We start from the raw sequence: 24412 nt of genomic DNA on the forward strand, positions 1-24412 counted from the left end.
ATCACAAAAAAGCACTTTCAGATTTCATAAGGATCATGATGATGTGTTACATCAATGACTAAGCTCTTTGGCTTTTAGATATCATATCTCACAGAGGGATACTGTATCCTATAAAGTAATACTACTTTCTGCATTCTGCATAGTTGTAATTAAGAACAATTTGTTTAAAACACCATTATTATGAACATTACCATTAACATTATTTTTAGTATCATCATTACCAATACCATTATTATTATCAGCAGTAGTAGTACTAGTAGTAGGCGTGGTATTATTGTTAACTGTAGTATTATTCACTCCCATTAAGTGTTCACAAAAAACACTGTTAAAACAGAATGCTGAGTAATCACACCTATTACCCTATTAAACCTGAAATCCCAGTATCCCATAATTTTGTACAGAATCTTGTTTTCTATTTCATCTTGAAGCTTGCATTACAGCTTTAGGGATTTTACGGTACATGTACTACAGAAAGACATCCTCTTGTTTTGTCCTGGCCATGCACCTCTCATTCTGTGCAGTGATGGGCATTTATAGGACATTCTTTCAGCCTCTACTGGCCCGACAAGAAAAGGTTACAGGAGACACAGCCTTCTACAATTGTCCTTGTACTTCTATAAATAAAGCAAAACCCCATGAGCATAATCAATTTGTTTTGCTGTAATCCTATTAATTACAGATGAAAAGCGTTGTGGCGTCTTCGACCAAGCAACTATAATGTCTACGTAGAGCAGTTTTAAGTTTGTCTTTCTTTCATGGACACAGTACTTTGAAGGTGACTATCTGTTTCACTGGATCTGATGCATTTTAAATTCTGCAGGAGCTGCAGGGCTATAGTTTAGGGGAAAAGGCAGAGATCAAGAAATACTAACTACCAGTGCTGCTTTTGTGTCGGGACATTGAGATCAAGAACCCTCCCTTTTGGGAGAAAAGGGAAAATGATTAATCCACTGACATGCATTCAAGGGAACCAATGACTAGAGAATTAGACAGGGAACAGGGAATTAAATCAGGCTAGGGTTTTGATCTGTACTGAAGTTAACAAGGTCCTGCAATGCTCTTCAAAAGACTGTTATAGGTCTTTAGGGACAGGTTTTCAAAGCTAAAAACATCAAATGGAAAGGAACAAAAACACTAATTAGAGCACAATTCTAAAATGAATACAAAACCAAATACTCCCCACAAGCCCCTAAATAAAACTTTTAGCACTTAATGTATCCAGGACGTTGGTTTTAATGTATTTTTCAAACCACATTAACGTAAACCAGGCAGGATACATTTTGCACTACAGAGCCCTGCTAAGAAACACATCTAATACATTAAACACATGTTATTTTACCTTGTGAGTAAAGAAGAAACCATAGGGCCAGCTCATATATTACTTCCTGAAAGGAGCTTACTGTACAGTACATATAGTGTATAAAGCTTCAATACAAAGGGATCTTTTATTAACATGGCTACATTATTAACATGGCTACAAATGTAAATGCAGATCTCATACTAAACTCTATTGAAGGTAAAATCCTGAAAGGGCTGCCAAGGCTTAAGGTAACGCAAGGAACCAGTTCAGAGAACTCAGCGATCATCTAAAATTCACAGAATGTGAAAATCGAATACGTTTCAATTCTTGGGTGGCACCACTGGTACACTCATGACATCTTTTGTTAAGAGTCAGGGATCTAATATAAATCGTCCGCAGGTTTGCTTGAGGACCAACATTTTTTTAAAAAATAACATAGATCGTGAGCGCAAAAGCACAATAAGTGAACACAGATATTTCCATTTCAATTATATTTGCAGAATGCACTGGTTGTCAAAAATGAACCCTACAGTTCTCCCAAAACAAGCAGTGACTACATCCCATAACCCTATGCTTTCCACAGAGTCATTCTTTAATTTTTGTGCAACCTTAAAATAAATACAAATAAAAGCATTCAGAAATGACACACACTTATCCACACCCTACCAAAAGCACACAGCACAGCAATTCAATGCATAACGGACAAATGGCTGACAAAAGTACAGTCTTCACTGATGGGAAGTTACATGGCATTAGCATCCTTTGATGACCGAGGCACGATATGCAGGTCCAACACACTTTCATCTGTGCCAAAAGAAATGAGTTCCATTTGCAGTGCTGACAGACGCGACTTAATATCAGTCAACTCCGAAGAGAGATACTCATACACTGTATATCCACTATTTGGACCGTTCACGGTAAACTGTGCGAAACACAAAGAGGAACCAAATGGTATCGTAGTGAGAACAGGTTGCTGTTGTGATCCCCAGCTGGTGCTGAATCTTTATTTTAAGTGGGCAGGAAGTAAATCCTAATATTGTGTTGCCGTTGGGACCCACATTTGTACTCATTTCGAAAGATCCTGCTGGAGAGAAGACGAGAACTGTAAATACGATAATCCTATGGAAAGCCAACAAGAGGAATTTTGGTGAGTTCCTGGGATTGACAATTGAGATATAGAGAATTAAGGCTCAGTCTAGTATTACTGTTTAATTAGGGCCTTCCAGACGGCAACTTCAAACCTCAGCCATGTTATCGAAAGTAAGGCAGTTATTTCGGCACCCGTTAGGGGAAACAATAAAAACTATCAACAACTGGGCTGCCCTAGTTTACAATGTGATCCCAGCCTCAGCATTTATAGATAAGAAAGTATTCTTTAACATATGTGCTGCATGGGGTGGTAAATGCACAACCTCATGTCAAGGGAGCACAAGTATGAGTCCTGGCTGTACAAAGCCGTTGGTCTTCGCTGGGGATTCCAGAGGGAGTTTCACATTGGCTCGGCTGTGAGGCAAACCAGCAGAGACTGTTTCTCCTCATCTCGCTACAGCGGACCCTACTGGCAAGGTGCCTGGTGATCTCACGTGGATACCTGCAGGGCTAGCCTTTGTCCTTCACTGACATCTGCTTGAGTTCCTTGGTGTAAAGTGGCTTGGAGGACGCCCACTAACCTTCAATTCTCCTGAGCTGTGCGAGGAATTGCTGCTGTGAGGGAATTTAATAAGACATTCTAAATTGGGGAGAAAATCTGGGGTAAAATAACTGGGCACAAAAAAAGGTGCCCAATTTTATGGTAACATAAAAATCATATCGGCATATGAACCCAGAGATCTTTTTATAACACAACACTGAAATAACATATTGGCTTGCTTTAAAAAGTTACCTGCTGAAAGCATAAGCACCCCACAGAGAGTGTACACAGCAAGTGGACCATCAGTTTCCCACCCACTGGTTCAGTAAGCCCCTAAGGGAAATAGCTACAGCTTACTGTAAGAACAAAAGCATTTCTTATACAGTATGTAATGACAGTAGAAGTGCTCTCCACAGCAGCTACTGTTTTTTAGGTCACATCCCACGAATAGAAATAACACTGGAGTCAAACTTGGGTGAATTTTTCACTGTACTTTTAAGTATAGATGTGAAGTTTCATTCAGGGGCATTTATAACTTTTTTATAGAATAAAAAAGTCAGAAGGTTATAAAATACAGTATATCTATCTATCATTACCTTTTTAAAAATATACTGTATGCCCATTGCCTAAAAATTGGGGAATTAACCACTTCCAGGCAAAAAACTGTATTCTTCAGCAAGTGTGTTCTAAAAATCTCACTACAGTCAGCACTCACATATCCGGCCCTATAACATTTTGACTTCAGTGACGGTTAAACGAGTGTGACACATATTTGATTATTTCATTTTGGCCCATTCCAACCCTTTTTTCAGGGAACACAAAAAAGATACAAAAACACATAGCTGAAAGGACTGTGACATTAGGGCCTTATTTTACAATTATTATTTTTACATTATTTTACAATAAGTAGGCTTCCATTTAGATGTACTGTAGTTGGTTTTGTTGGTACGGTACTATATTTTCAACAGAAGTATTTTAATTCTGAAAATATCACTTGCCAAAAGACACGACACGTGGACAGTGCATACTGTACTTTTAAATCCAGTACGTACTGTAGCAGTATGTAAAATTCCCCATTAGCGACCCAACAGCAAAATTAAATAATAATGTTACCCATGCACAGAACTGCGTAAAATGTAAAAGGCAATGCAATTTAGCAAAAGATAAAAAAAACAGTTTCCAGAATTAAACAGTATCCAAAGTCTGTATTAAAAATTGCAGAATATAGCACTCAATGAGGCCCTAATGTCACAGTTCACTTGCAAATAAAAATACAAAAAGCAACTAAAAATCACAGATTTTTTAAAAATACATTACATTGTCTAAAACTGTTTAATGATTAACTGGTTTACATTACCGTAGCTTGTCTCATTGGCTTTGTTTTTGCTGCATTTTCATGAGGTGAAATTGGAGGAAACGATGTGTAACTGCACAATGAAGACAGACTTGGCATTTGGCATGCATGAAAAAAAAAAGCGGGCTGTGACGGATAATCAAATAAATTGTAACACTGAAGAGGTGAGCTTTGTATCAATAAATGGTGACGGAGTCAGAAATCGCGTGTGATGGGTAAGTGCATTAATTTCTTACAGTACTCAGATACTGACATGTATCTGAGTGTTGTATATCCGAGTGCTGACTGTAATAGGACAGAACCTTGTTTTTTAAAGGTACGTAGAATATTTTAGTGGGACCATGCTTACCCATTAACATGATAACATCTTATGTATGCATAAATATCATGACATTTTCATCACAAGTCACCCATGGAATACATCCACAGCATGTTGAATAGCATATAATAATACAGTATATATCAATGATTAGAACTGGACATGTGGCTCACAAGATACATGAGGCTCTCAAGACCCAGCTTCCAACAGCTTAGCCATTCCAGTGTCAGCATATTTCGATGCATACACTCATTGCACAGTACAGTATGTGACAGATAACTTTTCAAGATACAGCCTTCATTTACCCAACCACTCAAAAACAGATCACAATGAGCAAAGACAGGTTTCATCAAAACTGGATGAATGATTCTAAACATTTAAGTGTGACACACATATGACTGTACATATGGATGCCTCCACTAAATTCTGCTGCCTGTGAAGTTCTTGGATAATTAGACTTCATTGTGTATTACATGCCTGCTGGAGAGGAGACAGGACCTGTAAACATGCCAATCCAGGACACCCATAATGTTGGTCAGCTGCTTATTTGGCACTCGAGATGGATAGGCTGAAGACTTGAGTGCTACCTTCCAGACGGCAGCTTCAAAACCCACCACATTACTGGTATCATGTTTTGGGAAAAGAAGGGATGACGGAGTGATCTCAATGCGGAGCTGTCCTAGTTTAAAATCACAGAGTGTCTCTTAGTAACAGTGTTTTGACCCACTTTGAGCATAACACCTATGCTGAAATGTTCTAAAACTATTTAGTTTGAAATGCCAAACAGTAAAATCACTGAAACCAGGATCACATTGGTTCAGCTAGTGAAATGCAAGGAAGGGTTCAGTTTATTCACCACCTGTCCCCATAAACATTGCTGTGGCTTGACATGAAGCCCCACACACCTTTTATAAGGGCAACTGCAATGTCACTATGCTCAAGCATACAATCTGCAGCAATTTCCTGTATAATAGGATATATCATTTACACACATTTGCTTTGGCTATTGCTCCATGGGCTTCAACTCCATTCAAGTAAAGCAGCATTATTTCATCAGGGGACCGCCTGGGACAGTCTGGCTGTGAGTGTGTACAGCTGTTATCATGCTGAAAATGCCTCTTGACCACTGTCCTAATGCACAAACAGACACATCACCTTGTTTTAGTAGTACTTTTTTTGAGGTTTTGTACTGCTTTTGATAACAAACAGCAGCTGCTACTGTAACAAACTGATACCTCCACCACCCAAAACAGATTAACACAATAACAATAAGGGTTGAATTCCAATGAAATGAAATTTCAAGATAAATTCCACATTATTTGTATGATTTCAATACATATTCTGTTTTTTTTTTATTAAAAAAAACGTTCCTTTTTCTTTGTTTTATGATCATTTCTTGATTCATTTTGGAATCACACTGTATTCATAGATTTATGTCATTTGCGAGCATCCAAAAGGCACCATTATTCTAGTTTAAGGTTTTTTCATTCAAAGTGTTCACTAGCAGCCTCCTGATAACTGGATAGCCTCCTTTAAATCAGTTCCTGATGACTTTTAACAGAGCTGTAGACAGGTTCTGGTTGGTGAGATCTCAAATAAGGACCTACCACCTGTCAGCGATGCGTGATTATTCATTCATTAATGATAGAAATGTTCAACCATTGCATACTAACAATGTGATCTTAAGAACTGTCACACTTTAACATCATCATTTTATAGGGCTATGTGAACAAATTCCAATATGCGCATTTACTATAAATAAAGTGTTATTTTCTGTTGCAAAAATCTACATTTACACTAAATGGTGTGAAACTATAGACAGCCATAAAATAAATAACGAGGGTATCTGGCTAAATGGATCATGTACACCCCTGGTACTACAATGTTTTCTAAGACAAGAGTTAATTGGTGTATATTCAAAAGTTAATCTGATTATAATAGTTAGTTTTTTTATACATCCCACGTGTCTAGAAACACCTGAAGCCCTGTAATTGAAATTAAGCTGGATTTTTTATTTCTTTGAGCTGGGTCATTAGTGAGTAATGTGGATCGTTTGTATAATGCAATTTCAAATTGTACATGCAGTATACTTCTGTATAAAACCCAGTAAAAATAAATCAATACACACTCAAGAGTTTTTACATTTCTTGGTTTACTGAAGCAAAAAAATTTCAAAATCACCATGCAGTATAACAATTATAGGATGACATTTAAGACAGCAGTTTTCAATGGAAAACCAACAAAACAAGTAATTTTGTGTTTTGTTTAGTTGCCATTTAAATGGTATAGAGAAGACTGTTAGAGGAGCTAAATGCAGGGTTTTCAATGCTCAGTCACATACTGCCTACTTATGCAGTGGTCTGTCGAGTGCTGCTTCCCAACCTGTTTATTTTCATAGCTATTGTTTTGAAACGCATGTACAATACAGGGTGTTTATTTGAAGCCAATGTAGATATTCAGCAAAGGGCAAGAGTGTACAGTAGTGTGTTGTTGTTTACAAAGAGTTCAACTGCATTTTACAGTGGTGTACAGATTTCCTGTCAGACTACTTCTCTTTCTGAATGCTAATTATTTCTTTGTTAAGACAATACTCCTCTGATCAGCATGCTGCTTAGCATATTTGTAACAGTGTAGTGTTACACCCCTAGCAGCAACCTGCTAGTTCCAGTTTGGAACAAGTCTCTTACTCTCACTGCCGTTATTTCTGATTATAGCAACCTAGTCTAATTCCTTTCTTCACTGACATGCTTGTTTGTATGGAATCCTTGTCTAAAAGTCATCTGGGGCACTGGGGCCTGATTCCAGTGGTTCAATCTTAATTGGGATATTTACAATACAAAACAGTGCCTGGGCCAAGGATTTGATCTTAACAGTAATGATTCATCTTCACTTAATAGGTGAACCCTTTCCAAAATTAAAAAAAAAACAGAAGGAGGGTAAACTGCAGCACAAATAGAATATTTTATTTTAGAGAGAATCCCCTGGGAACAGCACAGAAATGTTCAAAACAATATCACAAATATCTGTCAAAAATATACCCTGAGAATACTTCCCAATTGCTTGTAAGCTTTTGTCCATGGGCCCTGAGGTACATGGCTCCAGGATAATTTAATTTTAGTTTTGTAAAGTTTAATCTTTAATTGTTCCACTGAGAGACTGACTGTCCAAGAAAATCAGTCAGGTGGTTATTACAAGCTCTACAGAACGACATTAATTGGGAACTCAAACTTGTACGAATCGCATCAGGAGATAAGTGCTAAATGAATCATTATTAAATTGTAATACAATTGTATCACATTCTATATACGCCCATTTTCTTTCTTTCTTTTTTTTTTGCAAAATCAATTCATAACAAATACTGGTATGTATTTCATAATGAAACAGCTGGATAGTCTTTTACTGTCATCTATTAAAGCAATGTCTCAGTATTTGTCAGAAGGATACAATTTATTTGCACTGGAGGAAATCTTTTTCTAAATGTCCTATTTCACGCACAATAAATAATATGTATTTTTCTAACTTTCCCTTTTTGATCTACACACTAATATTCTATTAGTATTTAGAGTGCTCAATATTTGAAATATGTATTATAATATCTAGTATTGTGGAATATTTCATTTTCAGAGTACTTGGTTCATGTAAAGGTAGTGAAGGATCCGTGTACTGAAACGTTCGCCACTGACTGTATTTGTTTATTTGTAGTATTTCTACATTGTTTTTAAGTATCTGTATAGATTGTATACTCATCTTCTTGCCATTATCTAACTCCATGTGTAGCACTCCACCAACTACTCTATTCTCCAAATCCTATTTCTCCATCCATATTTCCAACAAACGTTCACATTAAAAGTAATTCAATGTAAAGGGAGAGAGAGAGAGAGAGAGAGAGAGAGTGAGAGAGAGAGAGAGAGAGAGAGAGAGAGAGATTAGAATTCATTATGCTGCATGAATATTGACCTCCCCTCATTAAGTGTGAACTGTGAGGATTTTTTTGTTTTAAGTTTAGACCTTTTGACATGGGAACATGTACCATTCTAAAATATTAATATAACAAGACTTAAAAATTTAAACTCCTGTATTTTGTAATCTCTACAGAAAACCCATTAGGCTGTCTCGGTTACTATGGAAAGCAATTACGATATGTAAATCACTGTACAGGGCTCTGTCTTGGTTAAATGCTACGAGTCCCATAAGAAGAACAAGTTATAGATGTATTAGGTTATAGTTAGAGGACGTTGGTTGGAAATCGTTGTAACAGAAATGTTTTAAAATGGTAACTAGGGATAGTCTTCATACATTACATTATAATAAGTGTTGGCATTATGGTAGACGATATCAATTGTGCAAAGCATTTCAAAACACCTAACTAACTAAATCTACATTTTAAATGCTATTAACGGTATATGAATATCAGGAGGACACCCAACTGAAAGCCAAAGAAAAAGCTGATAACACAAAATAAAAAGTGAACTGCAGTGAAACTAACTCTTTAATGGTTATGCTTTATAACAATGCCTGCAAACTCCTATGAATTCCAATAAATTAGCCGCTCCAGTGGTGTTCCACTGAATTCCTGATGAATTTGGTTTCAGGACTAGAAAAATTATTACAAATAACAAAATATTATTCAGATGCAATCCTATGAAACTCTTAACATCCATAGTCCTCTGCATCCATCATTTTACAGTGTTACATTTATTTTTAAAGTGTCACCCGATTTAATTTAAACTACATAATGTCTCACTACAAAAGATAAGGAAAATTGGAGATTACTTTCAGTAGCCTGTTGATTCTCATCAAGCAATCACGAATTTCATACGCAGCTTCAATCTTTGTGGATCAAGCTAAGTGCAGGTGCTTCATCTGATTGCAGGTTTCTCATTAGGGCACTGGCACCAGTTGTAGATGGAAGCCATCAAGTGGATAGCCAGGAGAAAATAACTGAAACATTGTTAATCCTTAACATTTAGCATCGTTATTTAGAGTGGCTCAAACTTGACAGCTCACTACTATTCAATTGTGGATTTAGCAGGCGGTGCTATTCCTTCTACAGTCCTGTCTTTCTTGGGTTACCTAGTGTGTATGCATTTATATACAGGTACACATACACACACTATTAGTACAGAAGGGTGAATTTACTGAAATTGTTGGTGGTTAGCTGTCTAAAAGTCCTGTACGACTTAGAGAGAGAGAGAGAGAGCTTATAGATTCACTGGAAATGTTTCTTTCTGATGCTCTTTGGATACCCCATCACTATCCTTTAGATTTCATGTAATTGGAACCAACAGGGCACCAAGAACTAATCTCAGTGAGGACATCCAGGCGAATACAAGAAGCTATTAGGTCCTGCCACCTTCAGATTTCGAAATCATATGTCACTGTGACCATTCCTCATTATACAAGCTACTATAAGCCATCTGCAATCTAATCAACCAATGGATCACTGCCGTGTAGCATTGTCTCTCTCTCAACGTTTTGTACACAAACATTTTCTCTCCCCATTGCCAGATCATTTCAGCTATTGCCCATTATTCAGTTACAGAATGTCTTTAATTGACAGCACTATATTTGCATGCCTATTTGCATACCAAAAAAGATATGTCACACAAAAACCTCTGCACATAATGAACAAGTAGCAACATTAATTAAGCAACCAGTTAAAACCTATAATTTCAGTCTTTAAATATGTTACACTGATGGCAAGCCTGAATAAAGCTTACAATTCCAACAGCAGAATAAAAAAATAATCTCAAAACAGTTACTATTACTGTTAGTGAGACCAGCTGCTAACACCTGCCACCCTTTAGTCCTACCCCAATACATCACTGTCTGTCTTTATTGTATAGGCTTTAATCATGCAGGTGGAAACCAGTCAACACAGCAGCCTCATTAGGATTCTGTTTAATGGGTTTGTGCTGATAGGTGTCTTGCACCATTAACTAATCAAAAGCTGCCCTTGCAAAGAAACTGAATTATTTGTAATGCTTTTAACATCCAATAGCCAGATGCATTTTTAAAAAATGTCAAGAACAAAAAAAAATAGGACTGCCTGTGAAGCAGATAAATGTAAAATTTTGTAAGGTAACACAATTTGTTTTTATTAGTAGCATTTGCAAAATAATGGGGTTGAGGTAGCATCTGCCTGCAGGGAGACATCAAACCCTTGCATTTAGTGCTCAGATTGAAGCACCTCAACCTCCTGGACAGCTTGCCCATTTATAAGAGGGGTGCTTCCCAAATCACACTAGTATTTTGCTCAGTAGAATGCCAAATGCAAATATGCTAATTAACAGAGAATGGGCAGTCTCAGAGCATTATATAAAAAAGTGAGTGCTGCTATTATGCTAATTAACAATTCAGTTTTGCATATATTATAGCAAACCATCACTACAGCTTACCTAACACTTTGCTGAACATACAAGATAGCTGTGTGCTTTTTGTTGCAATGTAATTTTCAGAAAGGGCTAGTGCACAGTATCAGTGAGTTGTCTTTAGTTATCTCTGTTCGTATAGTCCACTGCATATAGAATATTTCTACACAATGAATGTTGATGCTGTCTAGAGAAAACATCAGTATTATTTGTTTTCAGCAATCATAAAATCCCAATAGGTTAATAAACACAGAATGAGGGAAAGCTATAAATCCTTTAAATAAAAATAACTCAATAATGTGTTACTGTAGGATTGGATAAACAGTCCAATGTTATAGCACTACATCAGTGATTCTCAGTATGAAATTCATGATCGCTTGATGAGAATCAACAGGCTACTGAAAGTAATCTCCAATCATTTCCACTCCAATGAGAACATCTCAACATGACTGCTTCTAATTTTAAAACATATATCTAATATTGCCTTTAAAAATACTTCTGTTACCTTGAAATACCCATACAAACAAACACCTCACCCCACCTGAAAAAATGCAATGTTTTATTTGTTTCAAACTCAGTACACCATGTCAACATGTCTGTTCCAGGACTGTCCAACTTATTGAGCTGTTAATGAGGTCAAAAAGAAGGACACATGGTTCTTTTATTTTGAAGCACCTTAAAATCCCTTAATGCATTAAATCACAGACCTCTTCCTACAATATATTTGTATTTAGGGATGTTGCTACAGTAAGTGGGGCATTGAGTCACCCCTGGGAGAAAACACCAGTGGGATTTAAATGGTGGTGGTATTTAGATATACCGCTTATTAGATTATTAAAATTGTTATTTTTTTTTGTTACATGCGCGTAGAGAATTATTAATGTTTGGAAAATCAAGGCAATACTTGAAATGCAGTAGATCAAATGACGTCCCAAAACACAGCTGAAGCAGAGGACAAAAACCTCATTATAACACGTTATTAAAAATGTAGGTGACGAAGCTGAAGCCTGAACCAAGATTAATAGACCAGAAAGGTAGACCAGCGCTCTGTCTGGAAAAGCTGGATGGTTGCTTGGAAAGAACTTTCCTGACTATATCAGTGATTTCAAACACGACCATCACAGAACTCTAAGACATTTCAATAGTTTTACTTTGATTAAGCCCAGATTTGCTTCATGGTATCCAGGTTTATTTCCCAAAACATCCTGACAGCAGCAGCTACTATATTGATCTCTCAGGGATACATTTGTCATCAAACCAGCAATTGTGTCTTAAGGGACAGAGCATCTGCTTACCCTATAGTTCCCTCGAGTCTTCTGCCATATTGGGCTTCTTTTTCTAATAAATGACAGAATCAATGTGCACATCACTTGTAAAACATTGCAATGTTCCTGCCACAGTATCGTATGTATCCCCTGCATTAAAACAGATTCTTAATTGAAGTGCCCATGTCTTGATTGCATCAGCTTTACATAGTTAACTGTTCTTTTATTTTGAAATGTCATCATTCTCTTTAAAGAGCTTTGTGACAACCCTGTCACGAAAAGCCCTCAACACAATCAAGACTGTTATTTACTACAGACTGGACTGAGATAAAAAAAAAATATTCATAGAAGGTTTTTCTTATTGTGTAGGTGACTGATTGCCTCACAGGAAAATACAGCTTGACCATTGAACCATGTACTCATGGCTGGCACAATATCTAGCATTGGTACCCATTGGCTCAATGACAGCTCGTTGTTACTCCAATCAAAGTATGACTAACAGTAATAAAATAAGAAGCGCTTCTGTCACTTCAGAAAGCCCTACTCTAGCACCTAAACCAGAGGTGTCAGACAATAGACTCTCAAACTACTGCCATTTACAATTCTGCAGTATGTAGATTTGTTTTCTACAATTGTTTTAAGAAGTGTGTTGAAGTGTACAATAAAGATTCGATTCTGATTGCATGGTTGAAGTTAGAGGTTGACTAGGGAAAGGGATGTTTGCTGGGAATTCAATGTAGACAGATTGTTCTTCACCAAAACATGCAGATGGCTGCTCAGGAGATAGGCATTTTGAAGGCTATGTTATTCGTTGCTTCAAATCTGTCTGTCTCAGTTGAGGATGCAAGCGAAGAAAAACCCTGGAGGGGCCAAAGCTATATACCTGCAAGTTTGAAGCTGTGGTGTTACAAAGTGAAGTAAAGTTGTAAATTAATTATTTTTTTTTTTTTTTGTAAATATCATTGTACGTAACGCTTTAATTGAAGTTACATTAAGTACCATACTGCAGTAACTACTTGTGAAATACGTTTTTATTCCTGTAAACACAATACAGTGGAGGCTGGGTGCAAAATGACGATCACTCACAGCGCATTCACATGTACAAGCAGGTATAGAAATGTAACCTCAACCCACCCAAAGGGGTCAGAGTTCATAACAGCAGCGCACCTCATGGCAGTTCCCATTACATAAACAGGAAGTCATGGAACTTTCAACACTCACTCATATGAAACCACAAACCAAAGGATAATTCATCAATAACAGGGGCACCGTTATCATTCACAGAAACAGGGTCGCTTATATGAATAGGCAGGGTTTACATTACCTAAAGTAGTTTCAGTTACAGTCTGTCTCGGCAACTAAGAGCAATGGATTTATTTGCTATCTGTTATTTTAAGACAAAGCACACTAAAAATACCTTGTTAGAGACTTTCAAAACCTTGGTACACAAACTACAACTATTTTAACTGGCAGTGGTGCTTATATATGTTGTGGTATGTTGCATTGTCCCCGAGTAAAATAAACCAGTGGGTAAAGTTTAAATCACAGAATGATGATTGAACCTGTCAAGTGTAATGCGATCTTTAGAATGCCTGTTATGCACAAATGTTAGTTAATACCAATATTTCAGAAAGAGAAATCCTTCCCGAACCCACAGGTCTCTGTCATAACAGAATTGCAATATAAGAATGTGGGAGGCCTATGGTCTCCCCCCTGTCCAAAGAGGGGAGGCTTGAACTTCCAAAAGGACAACATTGGGAAAAGGAGGCAGAGGAGTAAAAGCAACCCAGACATGAAACATGCAACAGGGTTTAAATACCGAGAGGGGTTGCCATTGTTTTGCCTCCTGAATCTCACCAAAGCTACAACTAAAATAAAGGTCTGCTTATTCTAAAGCTTAATATCTAAATCACAAGTACAGTAAGTGATTATCCATCTTTCACAAATCAGCCTGCCCTATGATACCACCTTTAAAAAGATGCCACTCCACAATAAGGTTATTTGAAAGACTGTGCTGAAGAGAAATCAGATAACCAAAGCTGCTCAGGCAGAAATCTTTTTTAAAACCCCAAAAGCTTCTATTGATTTTTTTTTTTTTTTTGCAGTCTGAACTCCATGCAGGTTCTATACACATGATGTGGAAAACCATACAGTTAGCTATTCCACTTATCTTTCCAGTAAATTCCATATAATTCTGCAAAATTGCTTTATCTCGATAATGAAAATAATTGGGTGCATTTTGAAAAGCCTTAAAGCATTATTTGAAAGTAAATTAGTTTATATGTAGTACATCCAGCACAGATATGAAGAAAAAAATAGCAAACTTTCCTTCCTGATAAAATCAATAAAGATTTATCAATAAACAAAGGCTATTTTCTAAATGACCTGATGTTCACTTTGTCTCGGTAAGAACTGTTGTTTTAATGGCAGGGTCTACAGGGAAAGGATAAGACACTTGCATTAAACAGAACATGCACCAACAGTAAGTGGTCACTACAAAGCTTCTCAGTCTTAGATAAAGTCCTCTTATGTGGTTCTGAGTAAATTCCCTCCATGTTTATTTAAAACTCTTGATGATGACATAAACAATTGTGAAGCTTCAATAAAAAGCTTACATACAATGAGAACCCCCTACAGCAGAAGGTCTTAGAAGAAAGCTAGAAAGCTTTTTTCCTACATTTATTGCTGAGCACGTTTTGTTAAGAAAATCAATCTGACTTGGTGCCTTTTTCATTCGTATTACTATTTATTTTCTGTCAGAAGCCTACAAACACAAATTGGTCTCATAGAAGAACCAGGTTTTCTTATTGGTTCAATAACTGTGTGATATGCCCATTATATATGTATTTGTTTTATTCCAACAAAAATCCTTTCTAGAGAAACCCATTTGAGACCACATGCAACTCAACACTGAGAAAGTTCAATCACCTGAAAAACAGAAGAGTGAATTCATTATCTCATTATCTTTTTAACCACTGCCATATTGAGAAGCATGGTGCAGCTTCACATCTTAAGCCCTCAGCTGAATACAAATTAAGCACCTTATGTTTTTCATTCAACTGCTGCCTATGATGTGGAGCAACTATTTTCCAATAACGAAAGGCAGAAAATGTTCAACACTTCAATAAACAGCTCTTTGTGGCACAGTACAAATTTCTTTTCTCTAAATAAAAAAAAAACATAAAAAGACACAAGCTGCAATGAACTGGTAAGTTATTATTTTGTTTAAGAAGCCCATGCTAGGAGCCAACATTACAAATGTGTGGATCTCAACAACAGATTAATTAAATCCAGCAATTCTTGAACTCATAATCTCATCCTTCAAAACATATCGTAATTTCACCTCTGGCATAATACTGTAATTCCTTATAGAAAATACATTATCAAAATATACAAGTGATTATGAGGAACAGGTTAAAGAATCAGGTTTATAAATGTAAAGGAAGACAGTATTAATATCTGCCGAACGCCTTGTGTATGTCTTTCATTACACACTACACATTCACCGAGTCTCTTACTGTACTATATCCCCTTCAGTCAATGTGGGCATAATTGTACCACATTGAGTTTACTATCTCTGTATCTATTTTATAATGCATGTATGTTTTCTCAAAGTTTTGGCAGGGCAGCTTTTCGAACTCCATAGAGTTCACACAACTGTTTTCAAATTTCTAAAAATTAAAACAACAAACCGTGACTGAAGAGGGTATGTTGAAACAAGTCTGAAGCCCAGAACTATTGCAATGGTACAGTATTACCACAGCTATGCCCAAGAAACTGTGCTAAGAAATAACCATCTAATACCACTCATAATTCTTTGATAAAAAGCCAAACACAGACATTCCCAGAACAAAAACAGAACAAATTACTTACCGTAAGACCCTTGATACTCTACCAAATGAGTTTTAATGACCATAGTTTTAGTTTTAGTTTTAGTTACCATAAGCTTCAAAGCTATTCCCATGTTACCTGCTTGTGCACAACTTGGAAAAAAATTCTCAACTTAATAAGATTCTCTCTACAAAGTTTCCTAAGCAATCATGTAATGGATTTTTAATGTATTATTGAACAGTAAGCCTTTTCTACATACAATAATGCACAATATAAACTATGAATAAATAATAAATTACTGTCATTAAAGAAAATATGGCAAGAGCAGTTAAAGTCTGAGCTCATCAATTATCGCTATAGAAAAGCCATGCCTCATTAAAAATATTAACATATAAAAACAAGAAGATAATACCTGATGAATTGATATATGTTCACAATCGTATGAATGTGTACAGAAAAAGTGCTAGTGTGATGCTTCTTTTTTTGTTTTGATTTTAAGTGCCTAGTAAACATGACTATTCCTTGTGGAGAGCATGTCGAGGAGACTTTGTTAAGGAGAGTGTACAGTGCAGGCAATACTTTAGCTATATCTGCTTATGTCGAACGGGCAGTGTTGTGTGATACACTACCATTACAGATTCTTAATTATCATAAAATAACACCCACTGGTGTGGTACTTCAAAGTCTGTTGTAAATCATGTCACAATAAAAAAGGACAGGGTCAAATAGATATTTTTCAGGAATAATAACACTACAATCGTAGCGTGCTACCTCTATTTTCGTTAAAAATGTAGCCAATCTGGACAGGGAGATAGCTGGTGGCCCAAATAAAATCAATGGTCACCTTTCTCAGTACTGACTCATGAAGCACAGTAAGAGCAAAAAAACATGAAAACAAATGCTCCTGTATCCACAGTCTAAACAATCCTATTCTATCCACTTCTACCCAAGTGTGTAGGTGGGAAATGCAGCATGCAGTTTCTTTTTCTTATAAAAAGATAGTGGGAGGAAAGAAGCACACAAAAGAATAGACCATGCATAAATGACTGAGCACAATGCATGCCATGATGGAGCCACAGAATGGGAAGACAAACCTCCCCTTGTGCTATTCTAACTTTGTCAAAGGATGGCTTCACAGTGCTATGCAATTTCACCCACAAATGCATTGTTGAACATATTCCAAAGAAAGCGACTTGAACAGTATTTTCTATTGCACTGGTCAACGTAACCTTCAGATATGAGGACAGCACACATATGGTAGGTTATTGAGGGAAAGACTCAGAATTCACTAAAACTGCAATAAAACACAAATTGACAACATCAGCAGTGTGGAGTAGTGGTTAGGGCTCTGGACTCTTGACCTGTGGGTCGTGGGTTCAATCCCTGGTAGGGGACACTGCTGCTGTACCCTTGAGCAAGGTACTTTATCTAGATTGCTCCAGTAAAAACCCAACTGTATAAATGGGTAATTGTATGTAAAAATAATGTGATATCTTGTAACAATTGTAAGTCGCCCTGGATAAGGGCGTCGGCTAAGAAAATAAATAAATAAAAAAATAAAAAATAAAAAGCCAAAGTTATATTTATAGAAATATGACAGCAATGCAGGGTTTAGGTTGATGATTGCAGCCCTGCTTCCTTGTGGAGCTGCAAGTGTCACAGCAGCTTTAAGGTTACACTATTAAAAAAAAAAAACAGGATGCTGCATTATTAATTAAGAGACATTGCCAAGATAGGATTCTGGAGTATTTGAAGCACAGAATGTGTCTGGAGCTTGGTATTGCTTTCCTTTTCAAATGCCAAAGTGTGACCGGTATTGAATAGCAATCAGAGCTCAATAAATCATTGACACTTTCAACTACTAATCCTTATCCAATTTATTTAGTTTAAATGTGCAAGTTAAAACAAGGACAGACGGACAGACAAGGACAAACGGATAGACAGACAGCAGAGGTATGCATTAAGAACCAGAGATAATGAGCTGAGTTAAATGTTGTTTATTCAGATTCAGATTCATATAAGGCCCCAATATGAATGAATATGGGGCACGGTTTGCCATGAAGAAAAGTCTTCTGACAAATACAGTGAAGATCAAACAAGAAGTAAATTTAGGTTACTATTTTACAGCCATTTAAAAGACAGTTCTGCAAAAGAGATCAGTGAACTACTAAATGTAATCAAGAGCATGTCAGAAAGTCACATACCTGGAGGTATTTGACAATAGCCCAAAAAGATGACAGTATATAGGTTGTGAAACACATGCTTTACATTTTTTTTGCAGACAGAATCTTCTGTACAACGGATAAAACTATGGGCTGGGAGGTCTCTACCTCTACAACTGGTCAACAATGGTTGACCCTAATTGAATATAACAGGACTTGAAAAGTAATTGGGATTTAAGTAACCTTTTACTGCGGCAGGAAAAGTACTGCAAATTACACTTTATGCTTCTCAGGCAAAGCTGGCTGTTAATAGCTTATGTTTATAATGATTTTTTTTTTTACCTTACTGTTCTTAAGATCATAGCAGCAAAATTCAATGTTGGAAAGTATTTTAATACAAAGGTACTTTTCTTACTATAATTATAGTAGTTGTAATCTCTATAAAAAAAATACTAATTTGGAGTTACGAATTGTATATCTTTTCTAAATACCCTTTACACGATACATGTTTAAGTTGTAGCATGGTTCTTTTTATGATTGACTCTAAACCTAATTCTAAACCTAACCCTAACCCTAACTCTTAACCTTATCCTAACCCCTTTCTGATATCATTGTGTACTTACATATAGCGTGCAAAAAGATTTACACATTAAGTACATTGTAACTATGCATGATAACAATGTAATTTTGTCTAAGTATGCATGTATTTACTAAGTGACTACTATCTAAATACACAGTAATTAGAGACACAATGTAAAGTGTTACCTATTTATGTGTGTTTTAGTCACATTCAAGAAATTCACTCATCCCCTAAATCTCTGCATCCTATAATATGTGAGTAGCCGTCAGACATATAATGATGTAAGTACGCTATCCTGTTCAACAAGGTAACAAACATTTTCAACCTTTGCTGAATAATTAATCTCATTATACAAATGGTAAAAGTAATTATGTTAAGCTATTATAATTTACTTCTTACTCTGAAATAGGATTTTTTTTTTTTTCAAGTGCACTTGTTATTTGGAGAATATCTGTGTATTAGGTACTCCTACTATATGGCATAAGTTCATGCTTAATAATGTGAACTGATGGTTTTTATTTAGTTTGTTATTATTACTTTTCAATTCTATTTTTTTTAAATTATATTTGCACCCACACATTTCTGAAATATGATCAGGAGCTTTCATTTAAAAATATGTGCATTGCATTTTAGTACTGTACTGTACTCAGAGATGAGAAAGACAGACTATATGTTTGGGTGGTGCCTAAACCCAACTAAAGAAGGATTTTAGGGTAAAGAAGACTTTCAGCTTTCAAATACTGCAAAATATGAATCCGAACAAGCAGTGTTCAGATTCATATTTCGACAGAGTTCTGCTCTGTCTTTTAACTGGGATGTGAATCAGAAAGAAAAGAAAAGAAAACGAATGCAGCCAAGACTACACATCAGCAGTATGGTCGAGAAAATACATTATTTTTTCGTTTTCACTTTTCTCATACTTACAATTCTCAGTGGAAGGGTAACCGCCATATCACAAGACAAGTTAACATGTAATTACAATTGCATTTGCATTAAGTAAATGTTGAAAATGAATGATACAATTCCACATTTGTTCATATTAAACGTAATGAATTAATTGAATGTATCAAGAACAGATATTGATAATATGAAGTGCTGAATGTACCATTCTATGACTAACTGATGTACACTCAACTCACACATTTTTTAATTAAATCATTTAGCACCAAACATACATTTATATACACTTACCATTTATCCACTTTACTTCAGGATCATGGACAGCAAACTCTGGTTTAAAAAGATCTCCCAGGGATAGTTTGGTTTCACTCCCCTTTAAAGTTTCATCTGCAAAATAATAATAATAATAATAATAATAATAATAATAATAATAATAATAATTGTTAAAATATTCATAATATATTATAGTAATTTCATTCTCCTGTCTTACATGTTGATTGTATTTATTTACGTTGTGTTCAGAATCAGTATTTCACTTTTTACAGTACTGTATTTTACAGTACTGTATTTTAAACATATTGACCAGACTTCTTATTAATGTTTTATAAAGTAAGCCAGGTTAGCAGTTTGCCATCAAAACAAAAAGGGAATAATAATAACTGAAGAAATGAAAAACTGTCTTGTTGATAGATCATATGAATGTTTCTTCTCAACTCCCCTGGGAAATCGCATTGAATCGCATCTCCTCCAAGAAGTCAAGAAGGAGCAGGCTACATTCCAAACCTATTTTACATAATGCCTTGATGGACACAGTGGCCTGCTTTATTATCTAAATCCATTACAGAATATCGACTGTCTCCTTCACACTCTTATCTTCCGTGCCTGTGCATGTGCCAGATGGATTGCAAGATAATTCTCAGAGTAAGGGTGGTGTGATATCTGACAGAATATAGCTTTTGAAACTCTAATGTAACCTGTCCCCATGTGCCTTCCAACATCTCAGTTAAAACCTGTAATAAAAATGTATTCCCTGGTGGAATAGAAGTCTCATTCTCAAAATAATCTTTACCAAGAAATGTTGTTGAAACTCTAATGCCATAATGAAACCTGGATCGAATTGAAATATTGACACTTATTTTTTTTTAACATTTTTATTCAATCTGTTTTCCTTAATACTGTAATATTTTAACTTGAAATATCACAAGAAGACGATATTCAAACATATCATTATAAAAATCAAGGCGCTATCCTCTTCAGTTTTCTGCAATGCATGCTGCAACCAAATGAGTTATAGAGGAAGAAGGCTTCACAAGGAATATTTAACAGGGAGATATTTACAAATACAATAATGTAAATCAGCAAAGACTACAGTTTTGCATCATATATCTGTTTCCATGGAAACTAAAACAGGGCTTCTTAAATCTCAGTTGCTAATGAACAAAAGACCCCAGGTACTGTGGATCATTAACTTATATTAATCCCTCTGGTGTGTTCCACTGGGGGTGATTAACCTTTTATTAAAGGGACACTTTATATCATCAATGTCTTCATACTATTTAATACGTTGTTTCTACTTACAGTAGATCACCATACAGGTACTTACTGACTATTTCAACAACAGGTTTGAAATAAAGACCACTAAGGGTGTGCAGCTGTGATTTCAGTCCCCTATGAAACCTCTGTAACTCCTTTTTTATTTGGCTATTTTTTTTCCCCCAAAGTGAGTTACAATTAGTTATTCTACATACAAATTCTGGTACCCATTTATACAGTTGGGTTTTTACTGGAGCAATATTCATTTATTGAACTCACAGTTTCCACAGAAATTATAGTTGAACATTTTTCTAAAAACCACGTCACTTTAGAAATTCTACTTGGTATAAAATGCCCTGAAGAGGGAAGTGTGTTAAATCACTTACAGTACATGTACCGTATACGTACATGCAAGTGAGAACATGAGGTAATGACCTCTTTTTTGTGTAAGCAGTATTCACTGTTTAGAATATTACATTGTACATATAGACAGCAGTCTGTTATACAGGATAATAGTTTACCTGGAGTTAGAAGGATTACGGACATGGTAATGAGGGAGCAGACCCCTAGGATCACGAGCAGCGCAATGGCAATCCCCTTCCAGTTCCTCTGCGGAGGACTGCCGCCTCCCAAATCCTACAAACAAAAAAGGTTTGGTAAAAAACAGAATTCAATGTAATGAAATTCAATACCATATACAGTATACCAATATATACATAAATATTATTGAAAGTCTGTTTTGAGTGATTACAACGGTCAAGTAAGATTTCATGCACTTTAGAAAACTTAATTTATCCTTCAGCACAGACTATATATTAGCAAGAAATTATCATTTTGTGTTTCCTTAATTTAAAATTCAATTTTTATAAAGCTTGACATAAATCCAATAGAAAATGAGTTAGACTTGGCGGATCTGTATAGTTGTGGGCCAAAGAAATACAAGCCAGGAAGCACATGCAGAAACTAGTTATTAAAAACATGTTAGTATAGGTGTTTTGAAGAAAAGTAGCTTAACATATTGATTTTTCTAATGTGATTTTACGAGAATCAATCCATAAAAAGGTCATGTGTGTTGGAGAAAATAGGCCAAGGTAATTAAAAAACAGCTCTGTATAATAAAGATATAAAGGGATTAACTCCTAAAATAACAGCAAGGGATTGCCTATGAACATTTACACTTCTGCAGTGAAATTTAAAATAAATTATTTAACATACTGCAATATACAATAGGTTATAGTGAGAAAGGCAGTTTGCCCTGTAATGGTTTCCATGCTAAGTAGCATATCCAAATAATTCATTTGGATGTACAAGATCAGATCAATATAGAGATGGCTTTCTATGCACAGCTGAGTAAGAAAACCAATTTAGAGTAATCAATCATTTACTATGGCAGTGCCATAGGAAAGAGAATGATAACTTATTAGAACAATACAGTGGAAGCGTCATCTGCTTTTATATTTCAGGCACACTTTAATTTGCAAAGATTCTGTACTCTGATGTCATGCAGATTATATTAGATACCTTATTGTTACTGTTTCAACTAAAATATCATTGCATGCAGGCAGCAGGAGGCACTCAGATTGAGAAATGATTTGTGTGGGTTTTAAAAAAGATTATTTTTTAGGGGAAACCTTGATGAGTGTGTTAACAGGCCTGGCACGGGGAGAGCTGTGTCTGAGGGATTCACTTTGTATGTGTTTAGATAGCAAGGATGTAGCTGCTTGAGCACTGGCCTCAAGCTATGCTAGAAGCACGAGGGCTGTGTTGGGTAATTAATGAGCCACACGTCTGTGTTTCACTGCACCCTGGGCTGTATTTTCTGCACGTAGATACTGCATACTGTATGTGCAAAACAATATGCATGAATAGAAAAAATATATAAGCAATAGTGCTCATCGAGGGAGCTAATAAAAAACGCCTTCAACTTCTTTACCCTGGATTTACCTTCACAGACTATACTACATGGGACTAATATGTGTGACAAGGAGATGTAATTGGAATATTGGTTGTTTCACCTGGTATATCTTGTATTAAAAGTCTATTGTAACCAATAACAATTGCTGTATTCACTTAGAACCTTGTCATTCATTTCCCATTAAATAGACAGTACAGTTGGTACAATAATACACATTATTACCAAGGGAACAAACTGGACAACAGTGATGGTACCAGTAGCATCTAATAAAAAATAATATTAGTATAAAATGAGTACAAAAATAAAAGTCTGCTGTTCCAAAGTTCATTATGCCTCTAGGAATTAAATTATCTATTAGGTTATCAAATGATGCTGTTTTCTTCAGGGTTCTTACAGCTCAAATATCTACAGGTCAGAAAAGTAGAGCTCCTCCTGGAATTTTTGTATGATTTATCCTGAAACTAATATGTTTGCTGCTGCCGTCTTTCCAGGTCACCACAGTCAACATCCTTCATGTGGAAGTCCATTAGATTATTATTATTTATTTATTTTTTTGTCATGGTTAAATATGTCATTGAACGGAACTGAATATACACACTTATTAAAATATAAATCCTCCTCAGGATTCTCCTGCTGGCTATTCATAGACATTATGGTGATTAGAACAGAAGCGCATCATACTGTTGTGTTTTAATGCTAAATTCCAGATAGCAGATGGACTCTGCTGTGCTGTAAATGGTGTGCCACACCAGCCTTCTACGGTATATTCCTTGAAGATGATAATTTCTTAATAAGGAATGTGTTTGTTAGGTCTGATTTTGTTGCTACCTTAATACCCCCAAATGTTATTTTAAAAAACGATGCAGCTTATCGATTTTTTTAAGAAAATAGAGAAACACTGACAGGCGTTACAAATGTGTATATAATTAAATAATCTGCAACTCTTGACTTCAGTCCATTTCAGAGTCACTGCTGTACTGTTACACCTGTACAGTGACTAGAAAAAGTTGTTATTTGTCCTATTAAACTATGAGGGGTTTAAATATCTCTCTGTCAGACCTTGCGGCACTTTCTTACACTGTAATCAAACATTCCCCATTGTTCCCCAACACACCAAACACTTTCTAGGCCGGGAATGTGGCTGACAAAATCTGCTTAGGGGCAGTGCTCGGGTTAATCTACTGGACTTGTTTACAGCCAGATGAAATAATTCCAAACTGGGATTTCAAGACCAATTCCCTTTTTAAATCAG

General features: G+C 35.9%; 1 protein-coding gene across 2 annotated transcripts in view; it reads right to left on the reverse strand.

Annotated features, from left to right (window-relative positions):
• LOC117427160 (inactive dipeptidyl peptidase 10-like) overlaps positions 1-24412 on the reverse strand; it is a 158905-nt gene that overhangs the window by 56840 nt on the left and 77653 nt on the right. For both annotated transcript variants that reach the window (XM_034045562.3, XM_034045563.3), the window contains exons 2-3: positions 21767-21881; positions 20004-20099 (exon numbers count right to left, since the gene is read on the reverse strand). In XM_034045562.3, coding sequence (XP_033901453.2) covers positions 20004-20099; positions 21767-21881 — 211 coding nt within the window. The remainder of the gene's footprint in view (positions 1-20003; positions 20100-21766; positions 21882-24412) is intronic.

This window comes from Acipenser ruthenus, chromosome 11, assembly GCF_902713425.1.
Source record: "Acipenser ruthenus chromosome 11, fAciRut3.2 maternal haplotype, whole genome shotgun sequence".
NCBI classification, from domain to species: Eukaryota; Metazoa; Chordata; class Actinopteri; order Acipenseriformes; family Acipenseridae; genus Acipenser; species Acipenser ruthenus.